The sequence below is a fragment of the Oculina patagonica genome, chromosome 5 (genome assembly GCF_052425735.1).
Source record: "Oculina patagonica isolate OP01 chromosome 5, crgOcupat, whole genome shotgun sequence".
Taxonomy (NCBI): domain Eukaryota; kingdom Metazoa; phylum Cnidaria; class Anthozoa; order Scleractinia; family Oculinidae; genus Oculina; species Oculina patagonica.
Window position 1 is genome coordinate 16,659,808 of NC_135762.1, and position 25,283 is coordinate 16,685,090.

At 38.4% G+C, this 25,283-nt stretch overlaps 3 protein-coding genes across 3 annotated transcripts; all 3 read left to right on the top strand.

Annotated features, from left to right (window-relative positions):
* The first annotated feature begins 282 nt into the window (after positions 1–282).
* Positions 283–3,460, top strand: LOC144653036 (uncharacterized). Its single transcript, XM_078512946.1, has 2 exons — positions 283–1,799; positions 2,032–3,460. The coding sequence occupies exons 1-2, from the start codon at positions 1,391–1,393 to the stop codon at positions 2,178–2,180; spliced, it is 558 nt and encodes a 185-aa protein (XP_078369072.1). The 5' UTR covers positions 283–1,390; the 3' UTR covers positions 2,181–3,460.
* Positions 3,461–11,873: 8,413 nt separating this feature from the next.
* LOC144655025 (carbohydrate sulfotransferase 11-like) lies at positions 11,874–12,718 on the top strand. Its single transcript, XM_078515245.1, has one exon. It carries the CDS (start codon positions 11,874–11,876, stop codon positions 12,705–12,707), a length of 834 nt encoding a protein of 277 aa, XP_078371371.1. The 3' UTR covers positions 12,708–12,718.
* An 891-nt stretch (positions 12,719–13,609) lies between these two features.
* Positions 13,610–14,454, top strand: LOC144655026 (carbohydrate sulfotransferase 11-like). The gene has a single exon (XM_078515246.1). It carries the CDS (start codon positions 13,610–13,612, stop codon positions 14,441–14,443), a length of 834 nt encoding a protein of 277 aa, XP_078371372.1. The 3' UTR covers positions 14,444–14,454.
* The last annotated feature ends 10,829 nt before the right edge of the window (positions 14,455–25,283 follow it).

The window sequence follows — 25,283 nt, forward strand, 5'->3', positions numbered from 1 at the left end:
GTTTCGACATTTTTCTCTCGTGACACTACGATTCTAAAATTCCGCATTTTTCTTGTTTAATACCATCCAGAGAAGCCGTGCAGATTTAAGCAATCTTTCTGCATCTCCTAGCTTGAAACACCTTGATGGTGTGGTCAGTATTGAGATGATAAGGAGATGTTTTCGTGTCATTCGATTGGGATTGATATCCCTTTTGCTGACTTCTCTGCTTTCTATGCTGGCGTGGGTCATGAAAACGGATCAAAGGTCTAACAATCATGAGGTAAGTTTACAAAGTTAAGAACGACTTTCAGCAGATTTCAATCAAAAAATTGATTTAGCGGCAGAAATTGGAAAAATCGATTTCCCTCATTTTTTGTCCACAAATAGCCTTTAGCTAGCCTTGAAATTTGATGTAGTTTTTTTCGTCTCAAAGCGCTTTACATCCGTGAAAAACAAGAAAAGGGAATTTCGCCCACAAGATCGCCAAAAATGGCCGAATACAAAGCTAAAATTTGGCAACTTAAGTTTTAATTTAGTTCGCGTGCAAAGAAGAACTTGAATTTTTGGATACGTTTTCTTGAAAGGCAAGGTATTCAGCTTCTAACAATAGGTAATAACTTGACTTGACCTTCATTCGAGAATTAATTACAAATTTTGTAAAAATACCTTTATTTACTTATGGGAAAATCCCTAATTTATTGATAAAGTTCAGAATTTTTTTTCGCCATGTGCCATAACTCCAAATTTCTTCAAACTTCGGCTGTGGAACCCTTTTATGCTGTTATAAATTATGTATAAAATTCAGCATGGGTTTTCTTTCGAGAGATTTTCGAGGCGCCGCTGAATTAACCAAATTTTAACGAAATTATCAGCAAATGTAAACAATGGTTGCTGGTTGTTCATTTCAGCGGGCTTGTTGAAACATCCAATATATCTTTTGAAATTCCTTTACAAACATATCTCCGTTCCTTAAGATATAAATTGGTTCTTGAAATTAAAAAATCATGGCAAAAAAATTCATTCTTGGATAAAACACTGTCATTAATAGAAGAAATATTTATTTTACCCGTACGTCGGTAATTAATTTGGTGGTCGGCATTTCGTGATTTCTGTAGATTCCTTGTCGCCGTAATGTAAACAGTATGTGTAAAACTGCTTCGTGAACGAACGCTGTTAAAAAGGATGGCAAGATTATTTAATGTATTTGGCAGAAAAGATGCTAATAAAATGCTTACCTTTAAAACACGATATGTAAAACACATCACTCAGGATACTTTGGCGTACTTTTTACATTTGGTCGTGATAATGACCTTGATTGACGTTTTCAAATTAGGAAACCTTGATACTAGCGCGGGAAACGCTTAGAACGCGAGTTTGAAGGAAACGTGTTTTTTATCATTATTTCTGTATGGAAGCGAAGTGTTCTTTTAGCGCTATTGTCGGAGATTCCTGCACCTACGAGCGAAGAGATAAGGCGAAGAAGACAGAAGTTATTCCGTTGTTATACTGTACTCGAGAAATAGCGAGACATAAGTCTACATGGGGGATCTCAGATGTCGAAACAGAGGTTGATTTGATTCTTGCCAGAGCAGCAGTTTTTTCCTTTCCTGAAAACATTGGTCAGTTCACTATTTGTCCCTACCACCGATCTTCCTTGGGAACTGGATGGCGCCGTGGATCTCAGCGATGCCAGGTTCCTGAGAAATTATCGGGCCATAGCGAAGATAGAAGATGGCCTAAAGCAGAGAGAGGCCTTGGAAAACGGGGAGCAAAGTTGATACATCAGAGAACAGGTGTATTTGTTGCCGTCGGATCAGGTTTGTACAGATTACAATGAACATACATAGCTATTAAACAAGTAGTAATTTCCTTTACAAACTAAAGATCATTTTCGTAAACAAAAAATTCATACTCTGAGGGATATGCCAGCCTGGTCACGTGACTTTGTTGTCAAAAGTAGTTCTTCTCATCACACGGGAAAAACAAACACTGATGACAATGTCCCATTCAATGTTAATATTGATTTGAATTTTTATTTGTTTTTAATAGGTGTTTGTCGTAACTGTCGTATTTTACTTTCAAAACTGGATTGTGAAGCAGAATCTACAACAGAAAGCAGAGAGGCACTTGCTGAAGAGCTTAGTGACGAAACAAAAGTGCTCGTCCCCATGGAGAATCTTACCATAGTGAGTCTCTAATACTGAGCCCTTTTCACCTTTTTTGTACTGAGCGTGGTAAACAGTGTAAAACAATTCTAGACAAGATACTACTAGTGTAAAATCCGAAAGCCCCCAACCCCCCCCCCCCCCTCGCCCAGGAAAGCCCCTCCCTCCAAGAAATAAGTTCCCTAAAAACCTGACGCAAGAACCTTTCAGATAATAAGCGCTCCCGATTTAAAGCCAAGAAAGTACAATTTTTCGGATTATAGGCTGCTGCTGTGGAGGTTGTTTTGTTAGTTATAACAAAAAATGCCCCCCCCCCCTACCCCACTAAACGACTAAACGAACTGTTTGGGGTTTTAAAGTGTTATATTTAAAAAGCTTTGCCTTCTGGTATTGTATACCCCAAAAAGAGAACGTACGGAATCACGTCCCAATAGAAACGCAAATGCATTGCAAACATCCATTTAAAAATAACCTCGCCTCCCCCCCCCCCCCCTCCCCATCGTATGTAAGCCCTCCCCGGAAGTAAGCCCATTTGAAAAAGAAATACAACTGCTTACAGAATTTCAATAAAAACTCTATCTATTGGTTGTTTACTCACAGGAAAATTAGATTTTGAGATAAAAAAGGCGTGGCACCATACTGGGGATTCCACTCTACCCTGAGAATATTTTGCCGGTTTTTTTTTTTTTTTTTGCGATCTCTGTTGCCTAAAATTTCAGAAACACAACTGTTGTTCCCGTTTGACGTTCCCAGCTTTATTTTCTTTTTGTTTTCTTGCTCCAAATTATCTTGAACTGCCCATAGATTTGCAATCAATCTTTGCATGTGAGTTGTTTACCTTGAGGGAACGTAAATTTCAAAAATCATTCTCGTTCTTCCGTACATATATAATCCAATCAGACGTCAACGGAAAGCTGTCCTCGGCTTCTGATTGGATAATAACTGCACGAACGAATGTTGACTCATTAAAAGTGGTCACACTTTTGGGCTATCTGCTCTAATGTTTCATGATAAATTTACGCACCTTAAAGCCTGGTTTTCACTAGCGACGCAAGCACAAGCGCAAGCATAACAGCTCTTATTTTATAGTGACAACGGCTTCGACGCAGGCATAAACACAAGCGCAAGCACAGGCACAAGCACGCGAAAAGGAAAAAAAATGGTCCTTGTGCTTGTGCTTGCCGCAAGTACAAGCATAAGCATAAAAATTCAATGCGCTTGAGCTTTTGCTTGCTTTGAAGACGTTTTCACAGTGAAATAAGTGCTGCTATGCTTGCGCTTGTGCTTGCGTCGCTAGTATAATTATTATTGCCTTTCAGTCGGGACCAAGAAGTCAAGCTCCTGTTGCAGCAAGTACTCCTTTCCAATTGCATCGTGACGATATCGAGAAAGACGCCTCTGAAAGTATCCTTTCTATACAGTTAGATGCGTCGTATGATGATACATGGAATTTGACGGAAAACGTTTCCACATCGACGGTCGTAAACGCCCCTAATTCCTTAGCGCATTTGAACACCTTTTTGGAAAGTAGAGATATCAGCCCTATCAGGTATACACTGCGAACACCGTGGGATGAAGCTAGTGAGCGGACAAAACGACAGCATGTGCGTAAAGCTAGGGAAGCCGTTTCAGCTGTTTTAAGTGAAGTAGCACCAGAGGAGCCAAGCCAGTTATGGCACGCACTCTCCGAATCTCAAGAAACGAAACGGTTGTTTAAAGTAGATGCTGAGAGGCGTTCTGCAACTACAGATGATTCACTCTTGGAAGCCTTAGCAACTTGCTATAACAATGCGGATCAATGGGATACTCGCAGACAGATTCTCTCCATCATGGCTGACAAAGCTAGTTTTGCAAAGATTCAAGAGTGGATACCCGGATTAACCAGATATCGATTCACGGTGGCTAGACAGCATATTCTCCTCCACGGACGAGGTGCGCCAGTTCCGCCGCCAAGTTCACGAACAAGAATGGTGGTTCCAGAAGACAAGCTGGCACATTTTCTGGACTTTATTACTAGTCCTCATATCATACAAGATCTTCCGTTTGGAGAAAAGGTGGTCACACTATCGACGAAAGAGGTAATCAAAATACCAAACGTGATACGAAATATGATACCTGAGCGTATTGTTCAGCAATACCAAGCCTATTCTAAAAAGAGTGACTTTACTCCTATGAGTCGCAGTACTCTTCTACGTATTCTTGAAGTGTGCCCTGCTTCCACCCGGAAGTCGTTACAGGGAATAGATTACATAAGTTCAGCTGGTGCAGAAGCCTTTGATATCCTTGGAGGTGTTGCTGACCGTTTGGGAGAGATGAATATGGGGATGTCGTGGGCAAAAGAACAGAAAGAACATCTAAAGAAATGCAAGCGTTACCTAAAGACTGATTACAAGGTAAGTGTACCCATTTTCCTTGATCTGTCTGTTTGCTACAAACTGAAGTAGGAGCTTACGTTACTTTTCAACTCCATATTTTCCCCTGGATGTTGAAACATGTAGTTTAAAAATAGATCTTAGCTTACAATCTGGGAATCAAACAATCGGTGTAATTTATGGCAACTGTGGAAACAAAACATGGAACGAGAAAGTGAAATATCAAATTAGTTGTTCTTGTCATGTACACGCTCTAACCTACTTTTGTTTCGAGTTAACAAATTGACATCAGTTTTTTATGTGTCTGTCCTGTTATTGATGATAAATTGTGTCTTAACATTGTCAAAGTGTTGTAGATCCACGAGCCGCTAGGCGAGTGGATCTACAACAAACTTTGAATATCATCAATAACAGGACAGACACATAAAAAACTGATGTCAATTTGTTTTTTACAATAACAAAAAGCCAAAACTGATTTTAAAACGAAGGAAATAAATGCACGAGGAAGATGCGATTGCCGTACGTACGGCCGCAGAATTTAACTGAATTTCGTCGCCGTAATTCGGAGAATCATAGGCTCGTAAATTAAAAGGTTGGTACAAATACGGCCAGAAATACAAGAGAAAATTCGAATTGTTCAACTAACCTTTAATCCAGTGAAAAGTGGTCACAAAATAATCCGCAAAACGCGGTTCAGCTTCTTAACTGACAGCACACATTCCCGCTCACCGCCAATTTTCAGCTCTGAATCCTCGATAAACATCCTCATCTTTTCGCTCTCAGGCTCCAATAGTTTCTTAAGCTTTAACCGATAAATTATAGATGATTTCCTCATTGAAGACTACTTGTTTTGTGGAATAATTCTCGCCTCATCAAGAATACAGCGCTAAATCATTGCTGAAAAGTTTGACAAAACCTTCGCTGATTACGTCAGCGACGCGTTTTATGCGTCTGTCCTCTTATTGACAATAAAAATTAGCCAATCAGCGCGCGAGAATTCGCTCAGTTATTGTAAAAAAATATTTCACATAGTTTACTTGTGACGTTAGTTTTGTATGCTTCAATTCGCAGGTTCATGTCTCGGCGAGCTCGGATGTCGCTGACCACTGCAGAGTCTACGCACTCAACGACCCTAAAGACCGTGATTACCAGTCCCAGTGTTCACATGAGTACAACACCAGCTGTGGCAATTGCGATGATCTTACTAAAACTATGGACGAAATCGAGGCTGCAATAGAGAAGCTGGCTTCTAGTGATGTAAAAGAAGAGCTTTGTTTCGTGATGAGAAAAGCTCGGAAAGACATTGTGAACTGGAAAGCGCATCTGCTGCGGTCAGTAAATCAAGAAGAAGCAAGGCTAAGCCAACTGGATGCACTCGACAGCACGTCCATTGTTTTAGTCCAAGATTGGGCTATGAAATTTCTACCCCGCAAATTTAGAGAAAGCCAGACCGATTGGTACGCAAAACGTGGTATTTCGTGGCACATAACTGTAGCCATCAGGAGAGGCGACGACCAGAGATCTCCAGATGATGACGTTCGTAAATGTATTCAGGAGTTGCAACCAGGATGGCTGTACAGTACTCTCCGTCATGTCAGATGTGCTAAGACAGGTCAAAGAAGCTCAGCCTCAAGTTAAGAAGACCTATTACTGGCAAGACAACGCAGGCTGCTACCACTGTGGCACAACCATAGTGGGAGCAAAACTAATCAGCCAACAACATGACGTTTCTATCAAGAGGCTGGATTTTTGCGATTCGCAAGCAGGCAAAGGAGCGTGTGATAGGAAAGCAGCCGGCATTAAGTCCCATATGAAGATTTATCTCAATTCAGGGAACAATATTGAAAGCGCAGAGGAAATGAAAGATGCCATTCTCTCAGCGGGTGGATTACCATCGGTTAACGTTACCGTTTCAGGACCCCCTGAGCCCGAGACGTTCTCAGCTATCATGTTGGAAGGTGTCAGCGCTATTTCAAACATAGAGGACACCGACAAAGGGCTGATTGTATGGAGGGCCTATAAAATTGGTCCTGGGAAATTGATTCAGTGGGACAATCTCGAATTCCAGCCAAATACGGAAGTTCCAGGGCTATCAGCAGTTGACAGCGTCACTAACGGACAAAAAGCAAACTTTACAACAATTCAATCTAAGAAACCAAATATCCCTTCGAAACAGGCTGACACGCCGGCCCCAAGCGATTCATTAAGTTCTGACGAATCCTCTTCTGATGAATCAAATGTAAGTCTCTTTTCCTGTCCTGAAGAAGGATGTATTAAACGTTATCAGCGTTTCTCCTCACTTCAGCGGCACCTTGATTGCGGCAAACATCACCGCGCTATTGAAAACGAGAGTCTTCTTGACAGAGCCATTACTGGTTATTCAGAGAGACTTGAAGTGCAATCTGGTATCGTCCCAAACATTCCAACAGAAGTACCTAAACCACGACCGACAGGAAGCGTGTCTCTTCCTATGGGCTGGGCATTGCGGTCGTCGCAAGTTAAAAGAACTAGATTCAATACTAGTCAGAGAGATTACTTGACAAAGAAATTCGATCTTGGAGAGACATCAGGGCGAAAAGCAGATCCAGACTCTGTTGCAAGAGCCATGATGACAGCCAGGGACAGTGAAGGGAATCGTCTCTTTACAAGCGCCGAGTTTCTGACTTCCAAGCAGATAGCAAGCTTTTTTAGTCGCCTGGCTGCTAAGCGACGCGGGCAAGATGTAGCAGATGTTAGTGATGAGGAAGTGGACAACGCAGAGAGGGAGAGTGCCCTTCAAGAGTTGACCAATACAGTCATGCAGGAAGTGTCGCTGGAGCATCCAATAGTTTATGACTGCTATAACCTATGTGAACTCGTCCGTTCCTCGAAGCTGTCTTCTTTTGCTATTCAAATGCTAAAAGAAATCTGCAATCACTTTGAAATCGACACCAGTCATATTAAGGTGAAACGAAAGAAGCAATACGTGGATCTCTTGGTTTCTTTTTCGAAGAATTGTTCCTGCCAGAAGTAACTGTGACCAACATTGTTCAAGGCCAGGAAGAATATATACTCGCTTTCTTTATATAAGAACCTTTAATTTTTTTAAGAACGTCGATGCTGGAGACAGAACGAATTTTATTTCAAATCAGGTACGAAATAATTTTTTTTTTCAGGAGCCATCGATAATGGCCCCTGATCGTTTCAAATTCGATTATGGCTCTGATCTTTTTAAATTCTGACCTGAAACCACCAACAATTTGCATTACTAACTAGCGACGTAAACATGTACATTTCAGTAAGGGATGAATTTACTGCAGTACCAATTTCATAGGTGACGGAGCAGGGGACTGTATTCCCCCTCCCCCAACAAAAAAGTGGGGCAAGCCTCCCCCCCCTACCTCCACCCCCCTCCCATCTTTCAACAAAACTTCTCTTCCCAAAACGCTACTAGGAAAGGTCCACAACCTGTAAGATCGTATTTGAAATGGTGGCATCGGCGACTTCAAAGCATACATGTTCTGCTCTCCGACGTCTAAAGAATTACCCAAAAAGCGCTATGAAGCAGGATCGTCTAAACTACCTAGTTCTTACCTATCGTTTATAGACACACAGTTGTTGAAATAATTTGGGAAGATTGAGTAGGGGTATGCGCCCACCGGGGGGGGGGGGGGGGGGGGTAGGAATGGGCTTGGCTTGTTTCAAACGGCGCTCTGTTGCATCTGACTTTGGTTTTAAAATTTTTAAAAAGGGCATATCTTTCGGCCGAAAATTAGACGTTCTAATGTAGAAAAGAGGGTGTATCTTGGGATTAGCGTGACTTAACCGTGCAGCTTTATCGACTTCATGTCCACAGTGTATCCACTGCTTTATTCCATAGCTAACCATGTTTATACCCTAATTTTAATTCTTTCTGCCGGTTAACTCTTTCCATTGACCATCAAAAACTCGCGGTCTACTGAACAAAAAACCACGCAAAGATGTAGTTTAGTTTAATTTCGCTTCGTTTCTAAATATGTGTCGAACAGTTCAGTTTGTAATTTGATCATTTCTTACAGTGTTCTTTAATTTTCGCTATGTCACACAAAACTAAAAATTTTATACCATTTATTACTTGAAGTGTTTACGGAAGACCTTAGTTTTTACTTAACATTTGATTTGGAAAATCTTTCGGTATTGTGTTACTTTAAATGCATTAATTGCAGTGGTCCCACAATACAAATTAGTTTCTATTTTCGTCTTGCGACATGAAATCGACAACTCGTCAAGATATGTCTCACACTCGAGAAATTCATTCAGCTTGTTCCAGTTAAATATTGTTACTTTGGCGCTAAAATCGAGTTTATTCTACCTGTATTTAGGAAACAAGATATTGGCTTATGAGTACTAAGAACTCGTAACACAACTGTCGGCTTAAATCGCCTTTTTTGACAAGACCGCTTGGCGCCAAAACACGACAACCGTCCGCTGTTTACATTTGCTGATGTTATTTCGTTAAAATTCGGTTATTTCAGAGGCGCCTCAAAAATCTCTCGAAAGAGAACCCAAGCTGATTTTCATACATAAGTTACAATAGCATAAAAGGCTTCCACGGCCAAAGTTTGAAGAAATTTGGAGTTATGGCACATGGCAAAAAAACATTCTGAATTTTATCCCTAAATAAAGGATTTTCCCATCAGTAGATATCGGTATTTTTACAAAATTAGTAAATAATTCTCGAATGACGCTCAAGTCAAGTTATTACCTAATTTTAGAAGCTGAATACCTTGCCGTTCAAGAAAACGTATTCAAAAATTCAGGTTCTTCTTTGCACGCGAACAAAGTTAAAACTAAGGTTGCCAAATTTTAGCTTTGTATTCGGCCATTTTCGGCGATCTTGTGGGCGAAATTCCTTTTTCTAGTTTTTCACGGATTTAAAGCGCTTCGAGACGAAAACAACTACATCAAATTTCAAGGCTAGCTAAAGGCTATTTGTGGGCAAAATATGAGGGAAATCGATTTTCCAATTTCTGCCGGCCGATATTTGAAATTTGCTGGAAGTCTTTCTTAATCATTTTCCAATCAGACCAGTGTTCCCTTTAGAAGATTTCATACCAATAAAAGGAATTTTTAATGTCTAAGGAATCGAGCGTTAAACACGTTCGTTAAAGGAAGATGAGTGAGAGGTTCACATCACAAAAGTTGGCAACAAGAGGATACTTTTGTTACGTTTTTTTGTAACTAAAGACAAGTAAAACCATTTCTGTGTCAAAAAGAAACTGCCATATGGTCGATTGATTATTAATATTATTAGTTCACATTAGTAAAGATCTTTGCAATACCCTTTCATGATCCTCAGTCAATGTTTTGGTACAACCATTGCAAGAACTTGATATCCTTGAAGACCCTTGAAGATCTTTGGTAGGCGGATATTTTGAAGATTCTGTCACGGGGATTTCGCAGATTTTTGGTCTAAACTGTTCTAAAATTAGTGGTAGGCAACTTAACCTCTAAAAAATAGGTCACCAAGGGTGACATGAGTCTAATGCCGTATGGCATAGTGATACAGATTGCGCGGTTTTCGTAAGCCGGTTAAAATTGGTTAGAGGTTTGTGTTCGGGAGTTTAATTTAAAATGCTTATAGCAAGCTAGGGGCATCGTGGATGATTATGGATGAAAACGAAACAGTCATAAATGTTATATGCTTCACAAAATTTAAAGTATGAACAGGAGTTGATGTGACTTCTTCCGTATTGTCCGTAAAAGCAGAAACGATTAAACATTTGGACAAGATTGCGTGACGATTTACAAAAAGCATGTTCATTACAACAAGGGTTGAAGAACTTCACATCGTTTTCTTTCAGATTTTTCACCATTTTGATGATGACTCTTGAAACAGATTTTGCAATAAAAGCACTTGAAATAGTGACTGTTACTCCATTGTACTGTAAGCACTTAGTGACAGATTTTCCTAAAAACGGGTGTAAATGCTCACGTCAATATAATGATGACCTTTTGAACGCTGGAAACTAGGCAATTATTATCGAGCTACCATACACAGGAGCGAAGACTGTTTATCATGATGTACAAATTTCGCGAATCATCACTTCCATATCAATGTAACCATTTTATGATTTTTCTAGCTGTAAGAAGAACTTAAGATCTCTGAGAGTCGTAAAAGCATGAAATTCGATTTCAGTGTATGGCAAAGGCCGGGACAGTGTAATACTGCAAAGCGGCCAAACAAACGCATTTTGATTTAGTCGCGTAACTTGATTTACATTTATCCATGTACATCTTTTATTTTTGAAGGTTTTTGTTTGCACTGTAAAGAAAAAATTGGTCAAAATTCGAATGACTTAAATACAAAAACCGAGGTAAAGTTTTCTATTTTTTAAAACAAAATAAATATTTGGTCGCATTGTGTAAATAAACGCGAGTCGCCGTCGAAATATTTTTTCTCAAAGACGTCTTGCTTTTTAAGCAAGACGAAAACACAAGTGCTTAACTGAACTGAAAACGAAGATTTATTTTCACAAAAAGCTTACAAATGTCTTAACTGGAAAATTAGTTCGTCCTGTTCAAGTGTTGAATAATCGTGACTTGAGAAAGAACTTTTAATTATGCGTGGGAACACGTGTCGCTGATTGGCTGTTTTTAATTGAAACTAATCGTGCGTGTCCGTACGGAGTCCGTTCTTGCAGCTGATCATTGTTTTCTACATTACAGCGAACGATTATCGATCCCGAACCATTCCCTTGGGATTGCTAACAGCTTTTTTCATATAACAAAGAGTCTAATGCGCATGCGCAAAGCGCACGCAAGCATTAGACTCAAAAAAGATTATCTTTGAACATCTAAGGGAAGATATAACCTTAATTTGCGGATGGAAATCAAGCTACAGCTATAAATATCGATTTTTTTTTTGAAGACGCGCGGAAACAAGTTGAAAAAGTAAGGCTTACTTTTTCAAGTTGCAAACCGTTTCCATCCGAGCCATCCGTAGCCAAAGATGCTCGTTAACAGTTTCTGTGCTCCAAAATAGAAATTTTTAATAAAAATAGACTATTACTTTTAGGTTTCCTGTAACACAAATATAAATTTTGGCTGTTAAATAAATCTGGTAAAATCCGTGACAAAAGTCCCTTAAAGACCCTTCAGGATGTCTAGCGGTTATTCTCAAGAATCATCTATAGGATCCTAAATGATCTCAGTTCAAAAATCCTCTTGCAGATCTTTGCAGATACGCGAAGAACCTCGAAAGATTTTTCTTTCATTTCTCAGAGTCAAGCTTCTGATCAAAAAATAGATTTTCTTTCAACTAAAAAAGATAAATAACAGATTTTTTGTTTTTGTTTTATTGCAGTTGTTTCAACATACATTCCGCTTAACTGAAATGACTCCCAAGCAAAACGAAACAACAAAACAGATAAAGGACTATTGTGCTAAATATGCAAAAGATTCAAATGAAAACGATCTCGATTTGTCGAATTTTATTGTGTCGGAGAAGTATAAACTTGTGTACTGTTCGGTACCTAAGGTAGCCTGTACAGTTTGGAAGCGAATACTGGCCAACTTAGAGGGCTTCAACATCACAAAAGGGGTTCACAAGAAAACTAAGGACAAACTGAAATTTCTAAGTAATTATACTGTGAAAGACCAAAGAAAAATTCTTAAGACCTACAAAAAGTTCATGTTCGTAAGAGAACCTTTTCAGCGGCTATTATCTGCATACAGAGACTGCTTTTGGGGAAAATTCAAGCGAAGAAAGGATAACTGGAAAGATTACCGTAAGACAATACGAGACGTCTTAGCCAAACGAAGCGGTCTTGATATCGATGTTAAAACTGATAACACAACCTTTGAACAATTTGCAACTTATTTGGTTCTTCGCTGGAGGGAGGGCGGCTTATTTCAAGAGCACTGGCGCGAACAACACAAGTTATGTCATCCATGCCACATACAGTTCGATTATGTCGGTCATTATGAAACACTGGTAGATGATGCACTATTCATTTTAAAAAAGACTAAACTAGAAGACAAAGTGTTCTTTCCAGAATGGCAACCAAGCAACACCAGCGCTTTGATGAAGAATTACTATTCTACCTTGTCACTGCTAAGGATAAGACAACTCTGGAATATTTACAAAGAAGACTTTGAGTTGTTTGGTTATACTTACCCAGGATCCGTACAGATGGTGGACGACAACTTAATTAAGGACAAGCTTTAAATAAATCAGTTCAGACCTTTTTGAAGAATAATGACTTACAAAGCACTTGAAATCTTATCCCTTTAAAAAGAAGGTTAGCTCATGTTGTTAACGACCTATTAATATTCGTTTTAAGCAAAATAAGACAATTTGCCATTCAGGAGACTTTGGAGAGACTGAACATCAGCTTTCAGCACTGGGATTTCTTGGATTTCTTGGATAAGCAACGTGAGCTGTGATTGATCATTACTGGTTGCCTTTGGAAACCATTGACCAATCATAGCTCGCGTTGGGGGCCAAAGGACCCTAGACCCTTAGTCTCCGCGTAGTTTCTTGATTAAAGCTTTCTATGTGTCATTACCCTGACTGCTATTTAGAAAAAATAATGTTAATTTTTTCCGCGGAAAAACCCATCACATTCTTTCACCTGGCGTGTTCTCTCCTCAGCACAGACATTCCACAAGCGTAGGATCGTTGAGGGTCTAATGATTCAACAATTCCGCCCCAGCTTGAACAAACAAGTTATTTCCGTAGCCAAAGATGCTCGTTAACAGTTTCTGTGCTCCAAAATAGTAATTTTTAATAAAAATAGACTATTACTTTTAGGTTTCCTGTAACACAAATATAAATTTTGGCTGTTAAATAAATCTGGTAAAATCCGTGACAAAAGTCCCTTAAAGACTCTTCAGGATGTCTAGCGGTTATTCTCAAGAATCATCTATAGGATCCTTAATGATCTCAGTTCAAAAATCCTCTTGCAGATCTTTGCAGATACGTGAAGAACCTCGAAAGACTTTCTTTCATTTCTCAGAGTCAAGCTTCTGATCAAAAAATAGATTTTCTTTCAACTAAAAAAGATAAATAACAGATTTTTTGTTTTTGTTTTATTGCAGTTGTTTCAACATACATTCCGCTTAACTGAAATGACTTCCAAGCAAAACGAAACAACAAAACAGATAAAGGACTATTGTGCTAAATATGCAAAAGATTCAAATGAAAACGATCTCGATTTGTCGAATTTTATTGTGTCGGAGAAGTATAAACTTGTGTACTGTTCGGTACCTAAGGTAGCCTGTACAGTTTGGAAGCGAATACTGGCCAACTTAGAGGGCTTCAACATTACAAATGGCGTCCACAAGAAAACTAAGGACAAACTGAAATTTCTAAGTAATTATACTGTGAAAGACCAAAGAAAAATTCTCAAGACCTACAAAAAGTTCATGTTCGTAAGAGAACCTTTTCAGCGGCTATTATCTGCATACAGAGACTGCTTTTGGGGAAAATTCAAGCGAAGAAAGAATAACTGGAAAGATTACCGTAAGACAATACGAGACGTCTTAGCCAAACGAAGCGGTCTTGATATCGATGTTAATACTGATAACACAACCTTCGAACAATTTGCAACTTATCTAGTTCTTCGCTGGAGGGAGGGCGGCTTATTTCAAGAGCACTGGCGTGAACAGCACAAGTTATGTCATCCATGCCACATACAGTTCGATTATGTCGGTCATTACGAAACACTGGTAGATGATGCACTATTCATTTTAAAAAAGACTAAACTAGAAGACAAAGTGTTCTTTCCAGAATGGCAACCAAGCAACACCAGCGCTTTGATGAAGAATTACTATTCTACCTTGTCACTGCTAAGGATAAGACAACTCTGGAATATTTACAAAGAAGACTTTGAGTTGTTTGGTTATACTTACCCAGGATCCGTACAGATGGTGGACGACAACTTAATTAAGGACAAGCTTTAAATAAATCAGTTCAGACCTTTTTGAAGAATAATGACTTACAAAGCACTTGAAATCTTATCCCTTTAAAAAGAAGGTTAGCTCATGTTGTTAACGACCTATTAATATTCGTTTTAAGCAAAATAAGACAATTTGCCATTCAGGAGACTTTGGAGAGACTGAACATCAGCTTTCAGCACTGGGATTTCTTGGATTTCTTGGATTTCTTGGATAAGCAACGTGAGCTGTGATTGATCATTACTGGTTGCCTTTGGAAACCATTGACCAATCATAGCTCGCGTTGGTTACCAAAGTACCCTAGACCCTTAGTCTCTGCGTAGTTTCTTGATTAAAGCTTTCTATGTGTCATTACCCTGACTGCTATTTAGAAAAAATAATGTTAATTTTTTCCGAAGTTTTTCAACAGAGAAACTAGAGTTGTCTGAGCTTTTATTTTTATAGAAAGTCGTTCCGTGTGTTTGTGAGGGAAGAAAATACAGGAAGAACCAAAATAGAAAAGCCAACGTAGAAAATATTTCTTTTAAGTTTTCAGTTTAGTAGGCCGTAGCCTCTGCCCGTTGTTGTGTCAGATCATAAGTATAGTTGGTGTTGAAGTGTAACTGTAACCTGCACTAGCCACCTGCTCTGCTTTGGAAGTAATTAATGTTGTAAAATATGAATTCCGTTATAGCCAATAGTGCTTTACAACGTGCACGATCTAATGTTAGTTAAGACTTCTTGATGATATTACCTAATCCTGTTATTTCGCCTAAGTATAACTGCATTGTAAAATACTATTTGGCTACAGATTAAAGTCTACGTTGGACCCAAGTTCTGTCTACTGTTCTAGTCGTCTCCGAAGACTTTGTCTGCTGTAACAGATCCCGGCCTTCCCGCAGCTAACGGGCTCCCCCAGGATTAAAGAGTTTCCCTTCAGGTTTTACTGAAGGCTTCCCTAGGCCAAAAACCTATTATCACATGTTAATTAAAAAATATATTTATGAGTGTATTCAAGCATAACCATTGTAATTTAATACGTACACCTTCCATGTTTTAAGTCCCGGTGCATAACTTTAAAGAAAAAATACTCTCTATGATATATCTAAGATTAAGAATTTTTGATTTCCCGATTTTGAAATATTGTTAGATTGTCTTTACGGGGATTACTAGCTGTATCGCTTGGCAAGCAGGAGGTACCAGGACTCTTAGCAGATCTTCTGTGTAATGCCTTTTTGTTTCAGCTGCGTCTGGGTACTCACACTCTACAACTCTAAAAACTACTGCGATGGCTTGTCAGTTATATAGCTAAATTGTAGACATGTTTGGGTACAACACTCGGTGACCTTGGAAAACCAGAGATATCTCCGAGACTTACTGGAGAAAGCAAATATAAACAGACTTACACAAAGAACCAACGCAGAGCTAGAACAGCCAATAACAACTCAGGACGAACAAAAACTAGACCAAAACAGGAATTCTTACTGGAGGTCCCAAATCAAGATCAGTAGATAATTCCTAGTTCATCTACCGGGAACAGAACCTTCAAATACAAACACTAGACAAGATAACCAACACAACTTAAACTAAGAAACTCCTAGTGTGAGCTAAACCTTGAATAACCTTGGACTATAAACTTGAATAACAAAATCGGCCAAAGCTTCGAGTACTAACAAAAACTACAGTTTAGCGATAAGGGCCCTTAATAAACTAATAACTTATAACATCGGTGTGGGCTGTCAGGACCTTACATCATAAGACTTGCACGGAAGGACCAAAATAACAAATAACTGACAGAGAATCAAAATAACTAAATTCTAAAAGACGAATTTTGCTTTACAACAATATTCTCATTGAATCTTCATTAACATCCGTTTAATGTTTTTCAATGGAAGCATTTAGACGTTTCGATAGCCCTTATATTTCATAACTTTTCCTTTTTTCGGAAAAATTTTGGCGTCTTATTGAAACATTGCTGCGTCACTAAAGGAAGATATACATATTCTACTTCTATCAAAAAGATTCTGTATGTAATGAGCGCCTCTCGACCAAGCCTGTTTTTTTTTTTTTTAATATTGCTTTTATAAACTAGCAAAGTACTTATAAACTTTAGCTCTAGAGCGCAAAAACAAGCATGGTGATGTACTAGTTGTAACCGCGCAAAGTTTAAAAAGATTTTGATTACAAATTCTTTTTCAATGGAATCACCTTAATATGTTATGCCCCACTGCCCGGCGGGGGGTGGGCGGGGGGCACTCCCTTATTAGGGCTTAACGGGACGTGCGGCCCGATAGGATATGGTTTATAGGCTTTTCTGTCTTGAACGGGGTTTATATTTCCCCCCTTTTTGTCTTAAACGGGGTACCTTTGCATGGACCAAGCATAATTCACAATCACAACAAAGCCAGTGAGGTACTTGTTTATGTCTTAGACGGGGTATCAAAAAATTGGCATTCTGTCTTAAACAGGGTAGGAAAATCAGGGGCTCGTGTCTTAAACAGGGTCAGGATTTAGGAGGCCGGGTCGCACCTCCCTACCCGAAATTATGTCGAGTACCCCCCCCCCCCCCCCCGTGTAAGAAATAAAATTTATCCGAAAATACGTTACAAATTTTCACTAATCCTATTACAGTGGCCGGTGTGTAACCAAGAAGAGGACGCGAAACGAGTGTGAAAGTCACGCGCGAGACAGGCTAGACGATTGCTGGTTTTCATCATTGTTACAAATTCTGTTTGTTTCCATGAAAAATATCATAAAATAATCAGAATATGGAGCATCCGGAAATAAGTGTCTTGCCAAAATCATAGCTCTGTAGCGTTTCACAAACGAATAATTTTGAAAACAATTTTTTAAGAAAATAACAGTGGTAACTCGCATCCCCCATAAAAAATTGATATATTAAATTACGGTTGCACCAGTCTATGAAAGCCTCGGCACTCATCAGCAAACGCGTCAAGTAAACAAAAATAATTATGTCAGGCCAGCAAAGAAAGTTTATTTGATACTGTATAGGCCCGCAAATAATAAAATAACAGAACGGATTTTGAGTAGCCAGGCGGCCGTCAAAAGTCTTTCCCAGGCTCCAACGAAACCGGTCACGCAAGAGAATAACGCTACGGCTGTACACAGGCTGAACGTATCAAGTCTTTGGTTCATTCAGAAGAGATTTAATATTGACTGACAGATGTTACAAAATAGTAGTAGAAGTAATTCGTCACAAGCTTGAGATTGTCACAAGGACGAGCAAAGAGACGGGTGAGATTATTTTTTTAAGTTATTTTTTCACGTTGCATATGATACGTTATTTTATTTGGTTTCATGTAACTTATTGGAGTGTGTCCCGTTTTGACGAGTTTGTTGACCTTTGTTGTCACTGTAAAACTTTTGAAAAACATTATGGTTGATTTGAGCTGTTATATTTAGACCATACTACAAACCACTTTAGCTAGATTGGCGCGCTAAAAAAATCTGCGGTGGTCTTTGTGGTTACTCATATTTCTACAACTACATTGACCTTTGACGGCGGGTCGTTTGCAGTCAAGAATATGGTTATAATTGAACGCAAAGGGTAAAATTTGCCAGGATTCTTTCATCTTTTATCTCGAAAATGATAGCTTATCGAACGGAAAAGGATTGTTTTGGTTGAGTGCATAGAGTATATTTTGAACCACCTAGAATAGAGTATGTGCGGCGGTGTGGAAGTTAGCTAATTTTAGCGCTCAATTACATGTAAATAACAGAAGCTATCACAAAAAAATAGTGCTTTAGAAAGAGCAAAAGATGTATTAATACATACTTAAAGTACATTGCTGGATGTGATCGCGTTCGTTTGTACGAGCGGAAAGAAAATGTTAATTTCTGGTTTCGACAGCGGACACCCCCAAGCCTGGTTCATGTCTTTTCGCACTCGAGTCAGGTTTCTCCTCGGTCCTAACGAGTTCAGCGTCGTCTCAAAGGTCAGTTGTGGTTTTTCCTCGCTATTTTTACCCTCCCTACCCTCCCTGGGTTCTATTTTTGCGTTCGACGAAGGAGAGCGCAAGCCTAATTCTGTTTTGCGTCCTGTGTCTTTTGAGTTGGTAGGCCTGTGCACTGTTATGCGTAATGAATCGAGCCGTAATGCGCGCGCAGGTGTATGGACTCCAAATTGGCCGCCCCGATTGATTTTTGCAGGGGCAAGTCTCGGCCGCGAAACTGGTGCGACGATATTTTAGTCTCGTTTTCGCATTTAATCGTCCCTTTTGTCGTCTTTTGTCGCTGTTCTGCACGCGTGCTTCACGAATTCGCTAGAACATTTGAATTTTCGTTTGGTCGCTAGATTGTGTACTTAGTAAAACTGTTTACTTTCGTTCTCGTACAAGAATCGCCTCTTCTGTCGTCTTTGGTTGCTGAACTGCGACCAAAACTGACCGTTGCTTGTGGTGAAATAGCAAATGTTCTGAGTTGTATAGCTCAGCGGCCATTGTGCCACTTGATCATGGCTTGTGATCAAATAACAAACTTTCCGAGTTATGTAGCTCGGCGGCTGTTGAGCCACTTGATCATTACTTGTGATCAGAACACAGCGTTATCGAGTGATGAGGCTCGCATTTGCGTTAAACATTTGCACGGTGTAGACGACATCAAAGCAGATGAAGTGATCGAATACAACCGAACCATTGTTCAGTCAGATGAAGCGATCGAATACAACCGAACCATTGTTCAGTCGAATAAATGCGGCACCGGAAGCATTCTTTTGTATAACGTGACCAAATCACGTCGTGCACAGAGTTCTGTCCAGACTTCGATAAATGATACCCACAATAATTATGATAGTAAGCCTATAAAGAGATATGAAAGAGATGTCCGTGTTGTAGCTGGAAAGAATGGCGATAGGAGTTGTTCTGTTGCTATGATCTCTACAAATGCTGAGAAATCTCAGGCTGTGAAAAAAGCAAAAAGCAACAGGAAACGAGACAGTGAACCATCTCGAATTTCTGTTCGTAGAGTTTCTTAATTGCTCAGAAGAAAGAAATACAGAAGTAGACTTAAAAAACTACTGAAACATAATTTCCCAAGCTTCTCACTTATTAGAAATTTTTGTAGCAATTACAAGAAATGGTTTATTTTGTGTAACTCTGAACATTTTTACAGTAAATATGTTTTTTTTCATAAACAAACAGAAAGAGAAAGAGAAAAAAAGATACAAGTATTGCACTGGTAAACAGAAAGAGTTATCAATTGACATGCTTCAAACAAAGTCTGACTTCAGTCACAATAGCGCTTTTGGTCATATTTTCCAAAGTTCAAATTTAAAAGGAGGTATGCTTCCTGCAAATGAAAGTTGTAATTTGCCTTGGGTATCTCTTAATGGGAAACTTTCATTAATAAGTTTAATGCCTTATGATGTTGGTGGGAGTGGAGACTGTTTTTTTAGGTCAGTTTCACACCAACTGTATGGAACTGCAGAGTTGCATTTTCAAATTCGTGCTGCTGGTATTAGGCACTTATTGTTCACAGTTTATTCACCATCAGTGTTGTTAAATTATTCTTACAAACATTTCACCTTCCCCTTTTGTCCCATCATCAACAAATTGTACAAGAAAAAGGAGAAATCCCAGTCAACACCAAAAACTACCCCTCCTTTCAAGCCTTACTCGAACGCATTCCCCTAATCGCTGATTAATCGGGCGTGGCCGATTTATAGTTTACCCTTTGGTCGTCCTAGACGATAGTCTCCTGTCGGCTGAAAATGATGGGGATAGCCTGGGCCAATCGGTTTTATTTCAGTTTTGACAGTAAATCGTTGTAGGAACACTGGGTCGACTTTTGGGCTAATCTGCAATCTGGTTCTCTTCTTTGCTTCGGCGGGAGGACAGAGAAAAAAGCTTAAGGGGTAAAGTACTAATAATCACCATTGGAAAACTGTCGTTGCTTTGACAAGTTGAAGCTATTTTTGTAAATAAAAGGGGTAACGTCATTCATGTCACGTAATGTTTTTGTGGGAAACTTTGAAACTAGACGCTTTGCTGGTTTCTACAAATAGCAGTGTGATCTGGCGGTACATTTTTTTGAGGCGGACTCCACTTTAAAACTATTTTTTATATATTTAGCAAGAAGTATGTCGATTTTCATTTCCGCACAGTTGGGCGTCAAAGTCGCCTGTCACAAAGAGTAGAATGTTTGCACAACATGTTTTGAATATATTTTAGATTTGACTAGTGACGTTAGTAAGACACTTCTCAAGACGTCAGCAAAACATTGGCAATGTACAGTATTGGTGTGAACTTGAATGGAATTTTTTACGAGATCAGTAAAGCTATCGAATGAAAAGATGACTTGAAAATGAAAACTTTCGAATAATTATAATTAAATACCAATTGAATTTTAGATGAGAAATTCCGGAAGTGACATCTGTGTTCAAAATAGGAATTTTTGTACAACTTAAAGTTCCGAAACAAAGACCACATATTTTGTAAAAATCACAGAAAAACATGATCAGGAAAACAAAACAGGCCAATGGCTTTTATTCACGAAAATACAACTTTCTTAAGAAAGAGTTTGTAAACAAGACAATGGAATCGAATTGCATTTCACACGAAATTTGCATACATTTGAACTTGCAAAAAAGAAGTATCTCTGCCGAGACATAATAGCGAGACCTTACATTAATAATTATTGTATTCTGATCTGATTGTTATTTTTTATGCATTAACTATTTGAAAGTGGTTCTCATAGATGAAAACAAAACGGTTTTTCATTCACTGCTTGAAGTATTTATAGACGTGACAGGGCTCAAAATAATTTTTGAATACTGGCCGGTCATGTTGACCGGCCAAATCAATTTTTGCTCGGTCATGTCTCGTTTTTGACAGGTCAAAATATTGAGTATTTACTTTGAAGCCTATTCTGCCAAAAATTTCGCCTCATAAGCTAAAACACTCGTTGTTAAAGAGTATAAGGCTTAAGCTTAATGTTTTGATCGCTAAAAGTGTCATTTTATGAATTTCCATTTCTTCTGCGTTCTACTCTAAATAAAACAAAATGCTCAGTAGCCGTAATGTTATGTTACTCTGCATAGTTTTACATTTAACGACTTAAGTAGCACCATGTCTTGCTGGTCAACTTGTCAGCACACATAGGGACACGTTCAGTTGCGAAATATGCACAATTTAAAGAAACATTGCTGACTTAACATTCAAATCGTTTAGTGATTTTATTATTTTCTCATGATCTTGCTGGTGAAAAACGCGCTACGAACTTGTACTTTCTAAAGGTGCATATAGTTTTTTAAATCCACTAAGGAGCGCTATTTTTCTCGGCCCACCTGACATTGAAATTGAAATTGAAACTGTAATTGCGTACGCGTGTTAATAGCAGACGTTGATTGATGTAATGTTCATCGTTGTCTGTTTAGCGTATTTACAGACGTGGATGTTTCCTGTTTTATTTATTTATAAGCAAACCGCTAACAAATCCGCAGAGCGTGACCGTCTCATCTGTATTCTACAAATTTGTGACTGCAAGCTGCTATGATATGTTATTATTTTACTGTAAAATTTCAAGAAATACTGCAAATAAATTTTTTTTTGTGTGTTATTTATTTGAAAGCTGTGTATGTGACCGGTCAAAATGACCGCCGAACCAAAATTTTGTCCGGACAAATCGTCATTTTGGCCGGACATTGTCCGTTGACCGGCCGTTATTTTGAGCCCTGCGTGAAAACATTCGCTTAATCAAATTACATTCTGCACGAAATATTTTGTATCCATTTGTCCCGAAACTTTGAGGAAATTGAAATCTTTGTGGACAGTACTGCATAAAAGCAGTTCATAGAATTGAATAAAAAGATAAGAACCATATTGATAAAGGAAATTTTAAAACTTTATTTTGGCTCATTTTGACGAAATTCAGGATTTTCAAAGACTGCCAGTAAACGGCTGTATCTTGTCTGTCTCTATAACGATTTTGCTACGGTTTCGAACGAGCTAATTTTTCAACATGATATCATGGTAGCGGGCAGAAGTCGGTTCGTTCTGAATTTTTCAATACGGTATACAAGTTACAGGTCAATATACAGACCCTCTGTACAGTAAAAAACGTTTTGGGAACAAACCATTGTGAACTTATTTTCTATGTTGATCAGTAAAAATCCTTAGTACGACATGGGGTTTGTTATCAAGTTCGTTAGTACGTTAATACTGCAAGGTGTATAACCTCAGAGAATTATTATCTAGTGTGTTTTGTTTTATTAGCGGTTTATACTCTAAGGTCTTAGTATGGGAGATCAAAATTAAGGCAAATTTCTGTTATTATCTGATTGCTTGGCACAGATTAGTACGATACTGACTTGGGTAGGAAATGTAAACAAACATTAAATTGAATGAGAGTAGAAAGGGAGGGACTGGTGGGGGTGAAAGGCTAAGGAGATGGAAAGGGAGGGAGAATTAAAATCCATGCTTGGTTATATCACGCAACCTTTGACTTCTGTTGTTTTCTCACAAGAACAAAACTTAAGGTGGGGTTCTACCTGAATTTGAATGGAACTTTAAGAGATTTAAAGAAGGGATTGAAGAAAAGAATGGAAACACCTCCAAACAGTTGACCCCCTCGCAAGAGCACTCCGGTTTGTCAGGAGACGTTTTGGTGTCCGGCCACCAATTTCTAACTTCAAATTCAAATTTTAAAATCACATTAAATCTCCAATATTTCTTATTTGTCTAAATTTTACTAATCCTTTGAGAAAAACTATCGCCTCCCAGACATTCCCCAAAATCGTCCAAAAATTAACAAAATACTGCAAAACAAATATATATGGGATAAGTAAAGCTTTTTTGGATTCCTTGAAACGCGGCTGAAATGGTTTTCAGTGTTTTCCAGCCCTTATACTTTGGATCAGTACTACTATTCTTCACCAGTTGCTATTACAGTAATGGTATGAAACAAATACCTAATAATTGGTCAATAAGCTGTGATCATTTTCTTGACAATAGTAGTTACCTGATTAGGAGTTGTATACTGTTCCATTAAAGTGTAAGGGCTGGAAAATACTGAAATGCGTCAGCCACCTAAAGCGTTGGAAAAATTGGTCTTCAGGTAAAAACCCCGCCTTTATTAGGTATTGCGAAAAGGCTGCACTTTGCTAAGTGTTACAAATTTATATTTTCTAGACGTCTAGTTCAATCGTTTATTTGTATTGTGCGAAATATATTTTTATAAATTGAGACCATTATGTCACTAAGTAACAATAATTTTTTTTTTACTTTTTTTTGTATTTTATTTTTTTTTTAAGTAAGTAATAATTAAGTAATAATGCAATCTTGAAAACATTCCAGATTTTCATTATTAAATAGAAACACGAAAAATTCAAATTTGGGAAAACAAGCCTGTCGAAATGACGTTGCCATGGTGATTTCAAGTTACTGGTACAATAACTAATCCTACCAAATTATTGCGAGATAAATTTTAGATAAACGCGCAAAGTTTGGCAGCGTTTGGTTGAATCTTGAAAAAGTTATAAGCTTCCAAAGTCAGCGCGGACCTCAAAAGCGCCCCCCACCCCCCGGCCTGAATAGGTTTAAGTGACTGTTTTTCCAGTGATTTTTACTGTACTGTACCCTGCCTTTCAAGTCAAAACAGATAGCTAATTATTAAGCGCCCGATTTTAAGCTTCTCAAGCTTCTCAAGCTTCTTGTTACTACTAGTATAGCCTGTAGTTTTCAATAAATTGTTCTTTTGCCCCAAGCTCTTTGCGTTGCTTTTGTGTCTACTAATTACACGAAAATGGCGTTTTTTCGAACTTCTTTGGATTTTGAAAAAATAAAGCGCTCCTGAACCTTTGAATTGTATTTTCAAAAATAACTCACTACACTCTTTTTTTTTTATAAGAATCTAGTTTATAAGAATATCGAGGCTGAAATTTGCGAATTTTTAAGAATATTTAAGGAATAAACCCGAGGCTGAGCTTTTGAAAAGAATATAGTTTTTAGTTGAAACAAAATCAGGTATTTTCATTTCCGTCACTTTATCTCTGTGAGGAATGCTTTGTTGAAAGCCAAAACGGCCAGGCTGTAACGAAAAGCAATGGTACATGTACACCATGTAACACGATACAGATCTGGACACCAAAAACTTGTAATTGATTACCCAATACTTGCTAAAACGGAAATGTCAAACGGTATTTTCTAAGAATGTTCATAAGAATATTTCAGCTTAAAATCAGCAGAAAAATAAGAATATTCAGCCTGGGTCGGAAAAACTGTATTCTTATAAAAAAAAAAGAGTGTATAGAGGTTATTTGGGCAAAATGGGCAAAATACGAAGAAATTAGAATTTTGGCGACTGACGCTGAATTCCTGATAAATTCAGAAATTGCCTCATAACACTTGCGTTAGATCAGATAAGTAGTACGTTTACTAACTTTAATGGGTACTACGCATGGTACGTTATACAATATTCCTGTACTGAACATCACTAACCTGTTCCAGGCTCTCGGTGGTTGAAGGAGAAAGCGAAAAACGCGGGCGAGCGAGGAAAAAACGAGGAAGAAGAAGGCGAGCTCGTTTATTTTTCTCGCTCGCTATTACAAGCTATTAACTGAACCTTTCATATATTTATAACTCTAGATTTAACTCTGCTAGTTAACCTGTCCGTATACTTCATTTTCCATCTTTTTTTCCATTAATTTTTCTTTAAGCCTACTTAGTTTTGTTTTTCTGTGTTTGTGTGTTGTGTAGTTTGTTATGTAAATGTTAAGTATACCTGACCTTTTTTATAAATTATTGTAATAAAAACTAAGTATGGCTGCCCAATCTTGTTAGCCAATCGTGGTTATTCTGGGCAGCCATGCACTTTACTTTATTTTTTTATTATTGTATTGTTAATTAATTGA